The sequence below is a fragment of the Anastrepha obliqua genome, chromosome 3 (genome assembly GCF_027943255.1).
Source record: "Anastrepha obliqua isolate idAnaObli1 chromosome 3, idAnaObli1_1.0, whole genome shotgun sequence".
Classification (NCBI taxonomy): Eukaryota; Metazoa; Arthropoda; class Insecta; order Diptera; family Tephritidae; genus Anastrepha; species Anastrepha obliqua.
In genome coordinates, this window is record NC_072894.1 from 51,027,185 (window position 1) to 51,044,944 (window position 17,760).

At 35.1% G+C, this 17,760-nt stretch overlaps 4 protein-coding genes across 4 annotated transcripts in view; 3 read left to right on the forward strand and 1 right to left on the reverse strand.

Annotated features, from left to right (window-relative positions):
• Positions 1-675: 675 nt before the first annotated feature.
• On the forward strand, positions 676-4,494 carry LOC129240725 (ubiquitin carboxyl-terminal hydrolase 5-like). The gene is made up of 3 exons (XM_054876695.1): positions 676-1,330; positions 1,387-1,916; positions 2,883-4,494. Exons 1-3 carry the CDS (start codon positions 841-843, stop codon positions 4,296-4,298), a joined length of 2,436 nt encoding a protein of 811 aa, XP_054732670.1. The 5' UTR covers positions 676-840; the 3' UTR covers positions 4,299-4,494.
• Positions 4,468-6,131, reverse strand: LOC129240726 (alpha-1,3/1,6-mannosyltransferase ALG2-like). The gene is made up of 2 exons (XM_054876696.1): positions 5,969-6,131; positions 4,468-5,896 (listed from the first exon to the last, which is right to left on the reverse strand). Exon 2 carries the CDS (start codon positions 5,883-5,885, stop codon positions 4,602-4,604), a length of 1,284 nt encoding a protein of 427 aa, XP_054732671.1. The 5' UTR covers positions 5,886-5,896; positions 5,969-6,131; the 3' UTR covers positions 4,468-4,601.
• Positions 6,132-9,222: 3,091 nt separating this feature from the next.
• On the forward strand, positions 9,223-11,557 carry LOC129242352 (ribosomal L1 domain-containing protein CG13096-like). The gene is made up of 3 exons (XM_054878945.1): positions 9,223-10,086; positions 10,171-10,444; positions 10,502-11,557. Exons 1-3 carry the CDS (start codon positions 9,311-9,313, stop codon positions 11,390-11,392), a joined length of 1,941 nt encoding a protein of 646 aa, XP_054734920.1. The 5' UTR covers positions 9,223-9,310; the 3' UTR covers positions 11,393-11,557.
• A 1,286-nt stretch (positions 11,558-12,843) lies between these two features.
• The window catches only part of LOC129240840 (hippocampus abundant transcript 1 protein-like), a 34,933-nt gene continuing 30,016 nt past the window's right edge, over positions 12,844-17,760 (forward strand). Inside the window, exon 1 of the mRNA XM_054876865.1 lies at positions 12,844-13,598. Within this exon, the coding sequence (XP_054732840.1) occupies positions 13,518-13,598 (81 nt within the window). The 5' untranslated portion in view covers positions 12,844-13,517. The remainder of the gene's footprint in view (positions 13,599-17,760) is intronic.

The window sequence follows — 17,760 nt, forward strand, 5'->3', positions numbered from 1 at the left end:
TGCAACACTGACCAATGTATCGTGGTTCCTTGCCGCAGTCCGTAAAGAACACAAAATTGAGCAAAACTTATACCGTAGAAAACCACTGCGTTCTTTTAGTTACATATTTTCACAATACATCGGTTTGTGTGTATTTGTGTTTGTTTGTATCGACACAAAGTTGCCATTGATATTATTGCATACACACTTTTTCATACATGCGAGTTATCAGTTACACTTTTTCATTGTTTAATAAACCAAAGCCAAAAACCACCAAATGCAAATAGTTCATTTATTTATAATTAACATTTTTCAACATTTTTTTTAAGTTATTTTAATAAAAGTTATAATTTTTCTATGTTTATGTTGTAAATGACTTCGAAATGTAGTGTTTGGCAACACTGTATGGTGAGAGCGCAATCAGCTGACACGATTCTACGGAAATTTCCAATTTTGGATTTTATAAGTCCAATGGTCTAATCGGTTAATGTTCTGGGTCACGAAAACAAAATGAATTATGACGGAGCCAATATATTTACGGCCTGATATAGTGAATATATATGTTACACATTTTAAAACAATTTGAATTTCATATTAACATTGGTACGTACAACATATTGCATGCATTTGTACGGTAAAAATGGCATTCACTGCCATTCTGTCGTGTTTCGATTGCAACCTATCTGTTTCAAATGCCTAAATCCTAAAATAAAACTTGCATTGACGCATAGGTTGTTAAATTGCTGATTAATTGCTGTAAAATAATATTTCTTGTAACTTTAGTCGTAAAACAATAATTGGACTTTAAATTCAATAATAAACTTTAAATAAAGATAAACGTTCCAAGGTATTATCAAGGCAATGGAACAGTTACAAAAGCATTTGACGAAAATTCGCGTACCATGCGATAATGTACCCATCTATAAAGATGAATGTGTCTATTCATATGATACCCCGGAAACTCCGACTGGACTTTATGTGAGTTTAAGTAGCTTTCTTGGCTTTGGTGAAGCATATGTCAAACGATATGCTGAAAAGACTGGAAATGCAGTGTTCTTGCATATACAACGGATTAAGACTCCCAAAGAAAGTACGGGCAGTGCATGCGCTGAAGAAGGTGGGCCAGAGCGTAAAATAACCCGATTGGCTATAGGCGTTGAGGGTGGTTATAATGAGGCAATTGAAAAGAAATTTGAAATTAAGGACACTTTTAGTATTGTGGTAATGCCAGACATTGAAAAGAAATTGCCATTCCCCGATGAGCAATTGCCTCTGCTTATAACACAGTCGGTTGGGGCGGTGCTGGCACAGGATTCAGCTTTGGCTCAATTAGAAAAGAAAACACTAACAGGTAAGACTTCAAGTACATGATTTTAAAATCTAATTGGCAATTAATAATTCATGTAGGTACTTGGGATGGCGAGGTACGACAAGTCTCCAAGTATTCAGATACCTTAATTCAGCTAGATAATGGCAAAAAAATACCGCCTTCAGGTTGGAAATGCGAAAAATGTGACTTAACAAACAACTTATGGTTGAACCTAACTGATGGTTCCATACTTTGTGGACGTAAATTTTTCGACGGTTCCGGTGGCAATGATCATGCTGTGGAGTACTACCAAGAAAAAGGCTATCCGTTGGCTGTTAAATTGGGCACCATTACTGCCGACGGTAAATCTGATGTTTTCTCATATCCAGAAGATGACATGGTTATCGATACAAATCTGGAAAAACATCTCACTCACTTCGGTATAAATATGGCCGCCATGAAAAAGAGTGAAAAATCGATGGTGGAATTGGAGATAGAAATTAATCAACGCATTGGTGAATGGTCCCTACTTACAGAAAGCGATAGTGAGCTACAGCCACTAGCTGGTCAAGGTTACACGGGTATGCGTAATCTCGGCAATTCGTGTTACATCAACAGTGTAATGCAGGTGAGTAATATTATATCAATATATTATATATACATATATATATATTATGTAATTTGCCCATTTACCCATTTTGGATGTTTGGCCGATCTCCTCCTCCTATTTGTGGTGTGCGTCTTGATGTTCCACAAATGGGAGGACCTACAGTTTCAAGCCGACTCCGAATGGAAGATATTTTTTATGAGGAGCTTTTTATGGCAGAAGTACACTCCGAGGTTTGCCATTGCCTGCCGAGGGGCGACCGCTGTGAGAAAAAACGTTGTCTTTATTTTGATCTTCCACCGAGATTCGAACCTACATTCTCTTTAAATTCCGAATGGTAGTCACGCACCAACCCATTCGGCTACGGCGGCCGCCGATCAATATATTATACTTACATAAAAAAAAGAAAAAAATGTGATTTTACTGCCTAACTCTTATTTTTTGATGTTACTCGTAGAAATTATTTTGTTCTCACATAGATACATATGTACATATGTACATATGTATATTTAGAAAGTTCTCATTTAGTATTTTTTTTTTGTTTTTTAAATAGGCTCATTTTAAAGAGCAATCCTGTACTAGGGCTACTATTCTGTTGCAAGACACATATAACTACTTGTTTTTAATTTTTCCTTTTCTAAAACCTAAATTTTAGGACATTTTCAGGATCATTATAAACTATATTTAATTTTTTTTCATGCATAAAAAACAGCATTTCCAACGTATGATGGTTCGTAATTTTAAAATCATTTTTAACTGGAAAATATTTGTCAACTATCTATTTATTATTCTAGCTGGAAAATTAATTTGACGTCATATAACTTTAGTCCTGAAAACGGGAATGCCCATTTCTTTGCGTTTAACTCCTTAAGAAAAAATAAACATTTTTTCGGCATTTTGTTATCTATATTTATTAATTTACAGAATTTATTTAATTATTTTTGCATAAGTAAATAATTTTAATTTTTCCAAAAACTCATTTAACAGGTAATATTTACGCTGCCTGATTTCATCAAGCGATACGTAGGACAGGGTGCTGAAAAATATTTCAACGCATTTCCATCAGACCCTGCAAATGACTTCAACATACAAATGGCCAAGCTGGGAAATGGCCTGTGGTCAGGGAAATATAGTAGCATTTCGGAGAACTCGCTGGATTCGGAGTGTACTGGTATTTCGCCAACTATGTTCAAAAACGTAATTGGCAAAAATCATCCTGACTTTAGTACAAAGCAGCAGCAGGATGCTTATGATTTTTATTTACATCTTATCAATATAATCGAACGAAACTCTCGTGGTGAAGCCAACCCAGTAGAAGCACTCACAATCAATTTGGAAGACCGTGTAGAGTGCATGACTAGTAAAAAGGTAAAGTACACACACCGCAATGACTATTGCTTGCCCTTGGAAATACCATTGGAAAAAGCCACAAACTTAGACGAAGTCAAAGAATATTTGGAACGTAAAGCCGCAGATGGTAAAAATAATATCAGTGACAAAAACGTAGTGAGACACAAAGTGCCCCTACTAGCTTGTTTAGAACGTTTTTTCGCACCTGAATTGCTTGATCAATTCTACTCATCCGCTGCAAACTGTATGACCACCGCCAAAAAGACCACACGACTTGAAAACATGCCAGATTTCCTGATGTTGCATTTGCGTAAGTTTACACTTGGCTCCGATTGGGTACCAAAGAAGTTGGATGTGTCGGTTGATATGCCAGACGAATTAGATCTCAGCAACTGGAAAGCCACGGGAATGCAGCCGAATGAGCAACCTCTACCTGAAACAGAAGACAAGCCAAAATTTTCATTTGATGAAAATTTAATGGGCGAGCTGATGCAAATGGGATTCCCTCTTGAAGCTTGCAAACGAGCGGTGTTTCACACCAAAAACATTAGTCTAGAAGCAGCTTCAAATTGGTTGATGGAGCATATAGGCGATGCGGATATATCGGAGCCGTTTACTCTGCCTGTTGATGGCATTGGCGATAGTAAAGCAATTGAGTTTATTGCTAATCCTGATAGTGTAGCTATGCTAATGAGCATGGGTTTTGAGGAACGTCAGGCAACTAAGGCATTGAAAGCTACCGATGGCAACATTGAGCGGGCAACAGATTGGATTTTCTCACATGCCGACGATATGGACATAGATGAAACCCCACAAAGTCATGCTGACGCTGATACTGGTGTTGGAGAGCAGAGAACGTACCGCAATGGTGTAGGCAAATATAAGCTCGTTGCCTTTATCTCACATATGGGCACATCGGCCCAAGTTGGACATTACGTGTGCCACATACAAAAGGATGGACGATGGGTGATCTTCAACGATAGTAAAGTAGCTCTTTCACAAAATCCACCAAAAGATCTTGGTTATTTATATTTATATAAACGATATGAGTAACTTGGCAAAGTAGATTTGGTTAGTTAAAATATGCGCATTTCAAATGAACTTGCCTTTATTTCAATATTGAATTCTTAAAGTATAACACCTAGTTTTAAATGCAAAGAACTGAAAAATTTTAATACTTCAAGAAATATAGCTTATCGTCGGAATTAAATTATGCCGTGAAGAATAAAATTTCAATCGAGTAAATTTACGAATGATTTTCTGGCATTATTTATAAAGCATTCGCGAAAATCTTATTATAAATTTTTCATGGCGTTATAAATAATTCGTGCTGATACATTGCAATCTCTTTATTACTTATGTCTCTTTTTTCATATTATTTTCCTTTGTCCATGCCGGTTTCATTACGCTTTCCACAATATTGTTGAGTTTATCGGTAAAAGCTTCGAAAGAAAATTTTTGCTGTACCCGCTTGTGCCCCATCACACCCATTCGTTCACGCAATGCATCATCCTTATATAGCTGTAGCATTGCATCTGCAAATTTTGTCGGTTGTTGCTCACATAAAAATCCTGTTGAGTTGTTTACAATTGTCTCCGTCGGTCCACCACTATTTAATGCAATCACTGGTTTTGACATATACATACCTTCGAGTGGCACTATACCGAAATGCTCGTTATCAGGGGTATAAAGTAGACAATGAGCTTTATAAAGCAATACAAATTTTTCATCGTCATTCGGGGAACGTAGCAATAACACGTTTTCCCTCAGTTCAAGCTTGTTCACCAGCTGATGGAGTTCTTCGTAGTGCTCTACATTTTCTACAATGCGGTTATCGTATCCGCCAGCGATTATTAACCGGCAACGTCTCGATTCCGAAATGGGCAACGCATCGATCAGCAAACGAAATGCGTGCAAAGCTAATGCATGGTTCTTCTTTCGTTCATATCGATTAATATCAAGAAATACAAACGCATTTCGTGGTATATTTTCACAACCATGAACTCCAAACTCAATACTTTCCTTTTGTGCAATTTTGGCTTGCATTGCATCGAAATTTTTAGTGTTCAAAGATGGATATAATACGTCGGGTACTCCATCTAGGCGACGGAAGGTGTCACCGAAAACACGTAAGGTAAACTTTGAGTTGACTAAAGTCACATCGGCCATACCAACAGTAAATTCTTCCAAATAATTTAATGGTGCTCTGTAAACACTTTTAATATACCCTTCTCGAATACTCAGTAACTGGTCGGGAAAATGACAGTAGAAAATAATTTTTGGTCGTCTCTTAGCAAGTTTCAATATAGGTACACCAACAGAAATTTGATCACAGAAGAAAACGTCTAAATGTTCCTGACGCGACAACACGAGAGATGCATATAATGCGGCATACATCATACGTAAGTATGCGCAAAGGGCATAAAATCGGCCGAATATCTTGCGTGGCAACCAATCACCAACTACTTGCACCTGGAAAGTGCCGTCTGAAGTTTCCTTAAAACAGTGCGATGGATCATGATGATTTGTCAAGAAACTGACTTCATGCCCTCGCGATTTCAATGCGAGCGCTGCATCCACAACCAATCGTTCAGCGCCGCCTATCCCCAAATCGGGATGAAGAAAAACTATACGTACCATTTGGCGGTTTGCTTTGGCGTAAAATAGAAAAATTAATTAGCAGCTTAAATCAAAAGAAGTTTTAGACTAACGTTTGCACTTACTAAATATTTCTGTGTCATTCAACCAAATTAAAATTCCGCATCTGTTCTAAACGTCTGAGTCAATACCACAGCTATTATTTTTACACGTTTGCTTTCCGATGCAAAATAAAAGACAGCTGATTAAAGTACACAGAACTGCCAGCGGTGTTGAATATCCAGGATTTCTACATATAACTTATGGTATAGTTAGACACCAATAGATAGAATATAAATCTGTCAACTAATAATACGTTCACATATGCATTAATCACATATAAATTCACCAAATTAATCTACCCGTTCACATATTACCTGCAAAATTGACAATCAGCTGTTAATACTGCTTTGAGAGGTTAATTGGCTGCTAATAATAAACAGTTGGAGGAAATCCGTATGCGACGTTTACTGCGGTTGCAAAAAATTGTGGCAGCAATGCCCATGGGATATTCTATATGGCATTTTATAATAAGTAATAAGAGGACAAAACGTTTATGAACACACGTTGTTTTCTGTAAAATGATTCCATAATTACTAATATTTAAATAAAATTTTATTAGAATTATGTTTACAGATCTGTTTTCTTTGCCACCGTCCATTTCATTTAGTTTTTATTTTGATGTTTCTCCTTACATTCGTAATAATAATTATCGATAACACAGGGTTGTATGTCAAAAGGTGTCGTTATTATCTAGGATTATTTTATAATCTCAGATTTTGGGAGAGAAATTTTGTATGGGAAATTTAATTACGGATTTTGAGTTAAGCGCGAAAAAGTAGATCATCTACTTATATGTGAACGTATTATAATGTTACCTATCCTAAAAGCACGTTTACATTTGCAGTGAGTAGCAACAAATCCACATTAATTAATCTATCCCCTCACATAAGGCATATTAGCTGCACATTTGATCATCACCTGTCAAGATTGTTTTGAAAAGTTTTTCGTCATAGAAATTGATTTGGTAGAATATTTCAATGTTTTTGATTTGTGTAATTATTATTAACCATATGAAGAAAAAGCAAAAAGAAGAAATATTTAATTTAATAGCGCATTTTTCTGCTAGTTATAGACAATTGGCAGCCACCGTAGACGAATGAGTTGGTGCGTGATTACCATTCGAAACTACATGAAACACCAAAATGAAGAACAAGTTTTTTCTGATAGTGGTCGCCCCCCGGCAGGTAATGGCAAACCTCCGAGTGTATTTTTGCCATGAAAAACCTCATAAACAAATATATGTCACTCGGAGTTGGATTGAAACTGTAGGTCCCTCCATTTATGGAGCAACGCCACAAATAGGAGGAGAAGCTCGGCCTAACACCCAATAATGGTGTAGGCGCTAATTATATACATATATATATAATAGGCAGTTGGAGGAAATCCGTAAACGACGTCTACTGAGATTGCAGCAATGTGCATGCGAAACCCAATATTACATTTTATAATAAGCAATGAAAGGGCAAAGCGTCTGTGAACACAATTTTTTTTCCGTAATATCAATGCAGAATTAATATCTAATAAAAATTCTATTAAAATTATGCCTGCACACCTCTTAAGGTTTATCCTTACATTCGTAATTATAAGTATCGATAATACGGCGGACGTCGGAGCCGAATGGGTTGGTGCGTGACGACCATTCGGAATTCACAGATTGAACGTAGGTTCGAATCTCGGTGAAACACCAAAATTAAGCGGTCGCCCCTCGGCAGGCAATGGCAAACCTTCGAGTGTATTTCTGCCATGAAAAAGCTTCTCATAAAAATATCTGCCGTTCGGAGTCGGCTTAGAACTGTAAGTCCCTCCATTTGTGGAACAATATCAAGACGCACACCACAAATAGGAGGAGGAGTTCGGCCAAACACCCAAAAAGGGTGCACGCGCTAATTACACATATATAATACAGAAAACATAGATTTTAAACATAAATTTTATACAGGCAATCTCGCTTTTTACGGATTGGGAGTTTAGCTCGAAATGGTATGAAACAAACAATATCAATCGGCAAGGAATGTGTGAAGTTGAATCAACATTGAGAAAAGTAATCATGAATACAAACATGTTTTATACTTCTCCAAAAATGTGTAACCAGTTGTGCTAAATAAGGTCAAGTACGCCTAACATTTATATTTGGGATGACATTGAAATATTTAAATCTCATACGCTAATTCGTAGAGCCTTGCGAAACACTATTTTAGAAAACCACTTCTGTAATTAATTATTGTACACATTTTCAATTTATATTTGAGATTTAATTGAACAATAACTCTATAACTGCTTAACATATTGCAGTAGATTGGATGTACACTTCAATATGTAAATAAGTACATATAAGCATACAAAGTGTAAGAATATAGGACAAAAGTTTAATAAGTACAGACTAAAAAATCTGTGTTTTAATATTGCCTAATCCCTGGTGGGATATACATAGGAAACCAATAAAATTTCATAGGTGGTAAAAATCTTTGCTAGGTTTCATTATAAAGTGTACACACATACATATAATGTGGGTTGCGCATTACATGAACTTGTTTTCTGTTTCTTGTTTTCGTACGCAAAAAACTTTCAAGGACAGGGAAACTGAGAGCGCAAAGTTACATTTCATTTTTAGATGAAATGGCAAGTTTTTACTGAATAAACTTTTACTTGTAATAAAAAAAATTCATAAATGTCAACCTACAATTAGTGAACTGATGAAGCAAGTCTTTTGAAAATTGTATATGGAAGAGTCTAAGAGAGCCAAGAGTCGACAGCAGAAAATCGCCGGACACGCCAAACACTTGTCTTATTTATGCCTCTCACAAACAAACTAAACATTCTACCTCGTACATCGAAATCAGAGGAATGGTGTGGCATTAATGTTCATATACATGCGAGTATGGTACACTGAAATATTATTAAAACCTAGAAATAAATTTTCCTGAAAATATTTGAAAATTTGATTAACACATGCAAGCTACCGTAAGAAATAAGAGTAGGGAAGTAGCTGCAGGCAAATACTTTTTTCGTTTGGTGTTGTATGAAATATAATATTACATTATTAAAATCATAATTACATAAACCATACTACATTATTAAATATCTAATACCTTCAAAAGTGTTTAAATTTGAACTCTGTAAATTTATATTTGCTTGCACATATTGGTAGGTATTTGTTTCGTTTATGTCACGATGAGAATAGCTGACTGTCAAACTCAAACCAAAAAGATAGCGAAACACTCGATGCGCAATCTTATATTCGTCATTCTTGGTCTGGCATCACTTGACCGTTGACATACACATATAAACTATTTGACAGATTATCCGAACTTTCAAACGCACGTGTTTACTTGGAGTAATATTTTTGATTTTTTAGCAGTGAATTTATGGTAAAAATGGTGAAATTACAAAAATCATTAACCAAACCAGTGGAGATAATAGAGAAGAAGAAAAAGAAATTGCTGGCACCGCCTCTTGCTGGTATTTCCAAAACGAGTAAAAAAGATAAGTCAAAAACTTTTGAGAATGTTTCGAAGTCTAAAAAAGAAATTCTCGGAAAGGCTATCGCTAAAGATGCTGATATTGTGGTGCCTCTAAAAAACGAAAAGAAAGAAAAGTTAAAAAAGGAGAGCAAAAAAGCGTCGAATAAACAATCTAAGGAAACACAGTCAAAAGACTTAAAAAAAGAGGCAGTAAAAGCTAAGAAAATACCATTAGTTCTAGCACCACCTGAGTCTCCTGCTGCTCCCAAGCCCATAAAATCTGTGCTTAAAAAAAAACCACGGCATCACAAAAAGTCTAAGGCACAAAAAGACGAAAAAATAAATTCAGCAGAGCAAACATCAAATTTAACGAAGTTGGAAAAGAAAAAAGCCGCTAAGCGTGCATTTAGAAAGCAACAAATAAAAAAGAGGCGTGAGAATAAATTAAATAAAATCAAAAAGGCCCAACCGAAACGCCTATTTAAAGCGCCACCTTTTAATGAAGAAAAATTCAATGCTATTGTTAACGAAGATAACATAAAGAATATAGCGAGAGGTCTCAAAAAGCAGGCGGAAAAGGAAGTGTCTGGCAAGAAAACTGCTATATTTAGCGATTTTCAATACTTCTTAAATGTTGCTTGTTTTAAGATTCCCAATGCTCCTAAACGCGTCGTAAAACTGTAAGTGTTAAATATAAATTATTAATTAGATTAGTATCGATGTATTTACTTTTATTAATATCTCCCTTTTCCTATCACGTTAAGCAATTTGAAGCATTCTTTAGTCGATAAGGATGATGATGTAGCTATTATTGTGTCGGATTTACAACGTGGCGCCAAAGTCGACTATGAACCAACAATTCAACACTATGAGGATATTTTTCGTGAGGCCGGAATTGAAGGACTGACGATTATACCATTTAATAAACTTAGAAATGAATGTAATACTTTTGAAACGGTACGGAAATTTGGAAACTCCTATGACTATTTTCTATGTGATGGCCGATTGGTAGGGCATGCATCTGGCTTTTGTGGCAAGGTACGATTTAATGAAATATCTGTAGAATTTTTAATTTTTCTAATAATATTCAAATAGGTGTTTCAGAAACCCCGTACTACTTTCCATTCTGTGCGCATGAGTAATGAGAAAAATTTAAAGCGTGAGATTGAAAAATCTCTACGTCGTACTGCTTATAAACAGTTGCAAAAAGGTGATCTCATATCCATACCAGTCGGTAATCACAAGTTTACAAAAGATCAAATAGCTGAGAATGTTATGTACGTGATGGAACAATTAAAGAATATATATCCAGGTAGTTTTCCCAACATACGAGGCTTATATCTAAAAATTAGCATTGCTGGGACATCGTCATTGCCAATTTATCTCAGCGCTGCCAAAGCCCCTGAGGATACACCATACGTTGTTGGTCCACGTGAGGAGCGTTTGATAAAACTGAAACGTAAAGCTAACGAAGTTTTGACACAGTTTGAAATGACAAAAGAGGGTAAATTGTTGAAACTCTCGAAAACAGACGTGAAACGTAAACAAAAACTAAAAGATATGCGAGCTGCCATGGAAACTGAGAATACTGCATCAGAACAAAAAGATGCCGATGAGTCCAACGGAAAACAGTGCGTTGTACCCACAAAAAAGGCTAAAACTGAGAAGGGTATAAGCACTGGAAATAAAACTGATAAGGAGAAATCAAAAGATGAAAAATCAACTGTAAAAGAGAGCGATGAGGAAGAAGACAGTGAAGAGGAACAAGAAGATGCTGATGATCATGATAGTGAAGATGATGATGTTGAAGGAGATGATAGTGGAGAAGGGGATGATGATGATAATGATGACGATGATGATGATGATGATGACGATGATGATGACGATGATGATGATGATGATGATGATGAGGGTGATGAGGATGAGGATGATGATGAGGGTGATGAGGATGAGGATGGTGAAGGGGATGATGATGATGAAGAATAAGGAAGAGGATAGTAAAAATGGCGATGTCTGGAAATAGTTTTAAGGCTGTGTATGTAAGTGTAGAATTTAAATTTATATATTATATCATAAACGATAATAATGAAACAAATAAAATTCGAAATGAAAAAAATTACTACTATTACAGCAGTGGTTTATGAAAGTTAATAGTTCATGTTTTTGTACTACCCTTACGTATTCAATCCGATCCGCTAAATACACTGATGCATTTTTATTTTTAATTTTGTGAACTGAGATAAGGTTATTTAGTTCAAATCTTTCTTTCATATTAAGCACCTTTAAAGTATCTAAACATTTACTCAATTGATGTACTTACATATCTGGTTCTGGAATAATATTTTTGGAACCGTAATAGCCCGAAAATGAATATGATACCGCTTAGCCATCGAAATCGTTTAGAACATATTAGGCCGTAGTTATGCTGAAGTTTTGTTTGGCAAACATCGAGCAATTGTTGCACCAAACACGAAGAGAGAAAGTTCGCCGACTCTCACAGCAATCAAAATTTGTCCAGAGAAATAGCCTTAAAGCATGGTGTTGCCATATATAAAAAATTATTTAAGCTCAAAATATATATAAAACAAAAGACAGCAAATTAAATGTCACGGCCTATCTGGAGATGTAACATCGCTCATAAAAACATCGATGCTGAATTTGCATTCACACGTCCACGATTTTAAAGATCCAATAATATTTCGATAAATTTTAGGGATTTTCTTTTAAAACTTATGTTCATAATATGTAATTTTTTTGCATATTGCATATATTTAACGCTTTTTTGGCTAGTATATATGTACAAAGTGGAATGTAGACGTCTATACTTTCAGACACAATTTGAAACGAACTGTGAACACCCCAATTGTTGCACACAGTACAAGGTGAAAAATGTTTTACTAGCGTAAATAAACCTGCCCTTTAAACCAATTCAAAAACCAACTGGTTTTGATAAAAAGAACTTCTTTCAATATAACCACAACTGTTATTTTTCAAAAATATTTAGAGCATTGGAGAGGTTGCCTTCACTTAATTTTAAACTGGAAGAGGTTTTACATCCGCTTGGCGACACCCACGTACCACTATCCTGCTCTCAGTGAATTCAACAAAATAAGCTGATGATATAATAATATAATATTTATGTACATTCATTTTATTTTCGAACTGTCTTTTATTTTTATTGGTATTCACGAGCGAATTTTTCCTACAACGCCGTTCTTTTTTTCTTGTTTAGGCAATTGTTACATCAATTAGAAATGCTGTGACGAATGTTGAAGTCCTTTAATCGATGACATAAGGAGAGTTAAGGTTTGAACTATACATTGAATATATTTTTTTATTGTAAAAAATCACAAAATTATCACCCATGAGTCACCCTGCGATATATATATTGATAGAAATGTCAGTTTACCGATTATTAAAAGTCAAATTGGTCTTAAAATATGGCAACTAGGTATTTTGTTCTGAGTGTGTTTTTCTTTTAGTCCGTCTCGACAATTTCCTTTTAAATAAATATACAAGGAAGTAAAACTAATATAGAAGAAATCAGAGCTAAAAAGAGTAGGTTTATGTGCGTAGTGTTTTCGCAAGTGCAAAAAATGTAAATTCATAAATTAACTACGGGTTTGTTGTTACTTGTTCGCTGCAAATTATTAACGTAACTAAAGTTCTATCCTCAACTCCGCGACGATGTGTTTTTTATTGCATTCGCCAAAGAATTGTGTGGTGTTTTCAGTCGTCTATTAGTTGCTTGCGCTATGCATTTTTGGTAAAACTTATATCAAAGTACATAATTGTAGTGTGCTAACTCTCGCGCCGCGATATGTGGATCTGTCGTTCATTGCCACTAGTAGTATTTAATTAACTTGTACATAACGTGTGAAATAGCTCGAATTAAAACAAAGGGCTTTGCATTAAACACTGTCGCCAGTCCATTGCAACCACAAGCGGCGAAAAGCGCCAACTTTGGCGCAGCTGCCGGGTTCCGACAATCCACAGAGAAAAAACTAAGACACTTGCTTGTATGCTTGTTCCATTGTTCCCTTCGAGAGGACAAACAGAAACTAGATAATCTTCGTTTCGGTCACCGATTGGTTGTTAAGAAAAATCTAAAATGCCGAAAATTTATATAAAAAAACCACTAGGCGGCATGGTAATACGCAATCGGAACGCCATCAAGGACGTGGTCATCACTGTAAGTTGAACTACATATTTCAGAATTGTAACTCTTCTTATTTAATTTTTTTAAAGAAATATTATATTTGCTACATGTCATATGTGTGAGTACCTGATAAGAGTAAATATTGGTGATTCATGCCAATTGCACGATATTACCTATTGATGTAGCTTGTACTGAGGATCGGCTGAGCTTAGTGAACACTTAGCTTGCACACATTTATCGACAAGTGAAGGCTTATCGCTATGACCATCACCCAGGTTGTTCCACCCACATACATTCTTTGAAGTACATACTATATATATGTATGTATGTACATATATGTGTGCCTATATATTCGAATACTAGGGTTGCTCCCCCTACTGATGATGTCGCCTAAATTTATTATACCAGCGCATTATGCTCATGGGTATTATAAATTGGTTCACATACCGGTTGTACATTCTGTCATAAAATATTGGGAATTGTTCATAATAAAGCGCGCGTTACACATATGTATGTCTAAATTTCTTTTACTGGAATATTGGTACAACTGTCCTCTATAGTGTCGCACAGTTTGAGTGTAATCTGTCAATTATCTTGTTGTTGGTATTTAATTATATCAGTCAATAGCAGGTATACTTCGGATTTTCACCATAGATAAAAATATCGAACAAAGAATTTGCCTTAAATTTTGTGTGTTTGAACAGGATTTCGTGTGCCGAATCGTGGAAAATGTTGCAGGAAGCCTATGGCGAGTGTGCTTCATCATAGACACCGGTCTACGAATGGTATAAGGCTTTTGCTGAGGCCGAGAAGTCGTGCAAGATTTGCCCCGATCTGGTCGCCCATCATTGAGGGAGGTAGCTCGTGACTTTAGTGTGTCTCACGAATCAATTCGCAACATTTTACATCATCAATTGGGCATGCGACGCGTGGCTGCTCCACTCTTTCCAAGAGAGTTGAATTTCTTGCAAAAAATTCATCGGAAGAAGGTGGCTGAAGACATGAAGCAAGTGAATTCGGACCCAACGTTTATCCAGCGCATCATAACAGGTGATGAGCCGTAGGTATATGGTATGAGTTTGATATGCAAACCAGTCAACAGGCGGCTGAATGGCTCTATCCATATGAGCCGAAACACAAAAAATCACGTTAAAGTCGGTCAAAAGTGATAATGCTACCCGTTTTCTTTAATTATCATGGGGTTGTGCACTCGGAATTCGTTCCAAATGGTAAATAAAGAATATTATTTGAAAGTTATGCGACGTTTGAGAGAGAAGGTGTGTAGGAAATGTGGAAAGAAAACTCTCAAAAGGCTCATATTCTGAATACTTTTTTGACCAAAAACTCGACAAATATCATGGAACAACCACCGTATTCACCAGATTTAGCCCCCTGTGACTTTCCTTTTCTCAAACCTTAAGGGGTTATATACCTTGTGTTTTTCAAAAAAATCAAAATAAATTTTATTTCTTTATCGTAAAGTACAATCCCTTGAGAACATTTTCCAAAAATTTCATAGAGATCTGAGCAATAGATCGAAAGTTACAGCGTTTTAAATTGTGCGTCGTCACGTCCTGAGCGTACGGCCTCATGCGGCGCTTGAAACTTTAAACGCGATTATCTCAAAAACGTGTTTTTCCAAAAATGATTTTGCGGTGGACGCGATTGCAAAAAAAGTATTCAACCGATTTTTATAATTTTTTTTTAAATTGTTCGTAATTGATGTCGCCTCTTAGTGAACGATCAAATTTTTATGTATAAATTTTTATTTTGCAGATATGAATTTTTTAATGCCAATTTTAGGACTGTAGAAGTGGAGTTTTTTAAAAACATGTTCCTATTTTCACAAAAATCAAAATATTTAATATATTGATCGTTCACTAAGAAGATATAACTCTATACTAATGAAATCTTTTCGATTTTTTGATTTCAGTTGACTTGGTGGACTTGAATCGCGTCCACCGCAAGCCTCTTCCAAAAAAAGGGTCTTGGGGGAAAACGCCATAACTCCGCCATTTTTAAATATTTTTACACAAACAAAGCCTTTTTTTTTTCTTTAAACATTGTAATATCCAATAATAAAAACTTTTATACAATAAAATTATTGCTACATAGGCCATTAAGGAGAATTCGCTGAAGGAGCTGAAGAAGACCCTTTCAAACGCGTTTAAAAGGTGCTTTGATGACTGGACTAAACGTTGGCACATGTGTATTGCTTCGAATGGAGACTATTTTGAAGGCGACAAAATAAATTTTGATGATTAAACAATTATTTTCTGTTTTATTGAACAATTTCCGATACTTTTTTGACCGTATGATTGTAACAGCAATGATTGCAACCACGATAGATGTGTACATACATATATAACCAAAATGTTCAGAACGATAAGAGGAGTCGATTACTACATGTCTGTCAGTCCGTCCGCTGGCGCGCATAACAGTAGTTTAAGAAAAAGAAAAAAGTGATATCTTTATAAACTTACTGATATTTGATATCAATTTTGACCCCAAAAAAATATAGACGACAAAAAAGTATAGATGACAAAAAAATATAGATTAAAATTAAAAAAAAAAAAATAAATACTTAATAAAGCTCCAAACTTGGTACACGTGTTGCTCCCAACCTCATTTAGATCCGACGCAAATATGTTTGCGATCGGATAAAACCCACGCCCATTTATTGAATGCTAAGACTAAATTGCCACCTGCCCATCCATTACTCTCATTGTCTATGCGCCTGTTTGATTTAAAAAATTAGCAGCTATTCCATATTAAATTATATTAAAATATTCGCGGACCGAACTTGGCCTTCCTCGCCGTTTTTTTATATAAAATCGTATGACTCTTATAAACATACAATATGTATGAAAAAATTACAAAAATACCACTATAGCAATAATCATAAGCTTCATCTATTAATAAGGCTCAAGTTTTCTTTTTAAGCTTTTTTTGTTTAAAAGTCCATGCAAATCACGTCTGCTTTTGATACCGTTTCCCCTAGTTAAATTGCTTGAATCATGACGGCTCTTGATTTTCACTGGCAACTTTGCGATAAAATATTCTTTAAACGCTTAATTTGGTTGTCATACTAAAAATAGCCAGTTCAAAGCAGTTGAATTATAAAAGTATCTACATACTTACACATGTGCACATGTGTATACTTACCTACATACTATACCTTACATACATAGGTACGCACTGAATGTTCGTTTGAGTAACAACATGAGCGTTTGCAGTAGTTAATTTGAATTAAATGAAGATTTAAATAGTTAAATGCATTTAAAAATTCGTTATACTTAATAAATTCATATTATCCGCCATTGAGTGTATTAATATTTCGTTTGAATGCTACACATTTTCAATAGGATCATATAAAAAATTGTGCATATGTATTATATTTATTTTCGATCGGCGAACATGTAGATTATAGTTAAAACTTTAAATTCAAATTATATTGTACGATCACTTGCGAAGAAAGCAAACAAAATTAAATTTTGATAAGACTTAGGCAATATTCATTATGAACATTCATATGTACATACCGACGAACCGGGCAATTCAACGTTATGAGTAAGATAATTTCAAAATTGAAATAAATTGTACATACCTTAAATTTTGAAAACAATAAATTTTTGCGTGATTCATTTTCTTCAAAAAAAGAAAGAAAGAAATAAATCAAACTAAAGGCACTTATTAGGCATATTTTGTTCTGCTCACTTATGATTTCAACCTGTTGTTTAAGGGGTAATAATTTTCAAATTGATACTGTATATTTCCAATGACGTGCACATAGTTTTTGAATGTCTAACGCATTTATTAGATAATAAATTATTAAATAGAAAAAATTGAATAAGGTACAACCGAATTGCAATAATAAAATGTGTTAGATACTGGCATGCACCCTTAAGCAAGCAATATTCGAAATTTTTCTCGTTTGAACTGCGACTGGAATTCCAATTCTTAGCCCTTTACAATCCCTATTTTTAATTTTTTGATATAAATTATAAATTGTGAGTTGCGCGACAGGGTGCTGTGTGTGGCATGAGCTTGAACAATAAAACAATAAGGTTGAGCATTATTTTAAGCCTTATAATTGTCAAGTCAAGCGGCAATTTTTAATCATATATTTACTAAAAATATCAAGGTATTGTTCTTTAATAATCATTTTTGTCGTTTATCCCTTTTAGAAAATCTA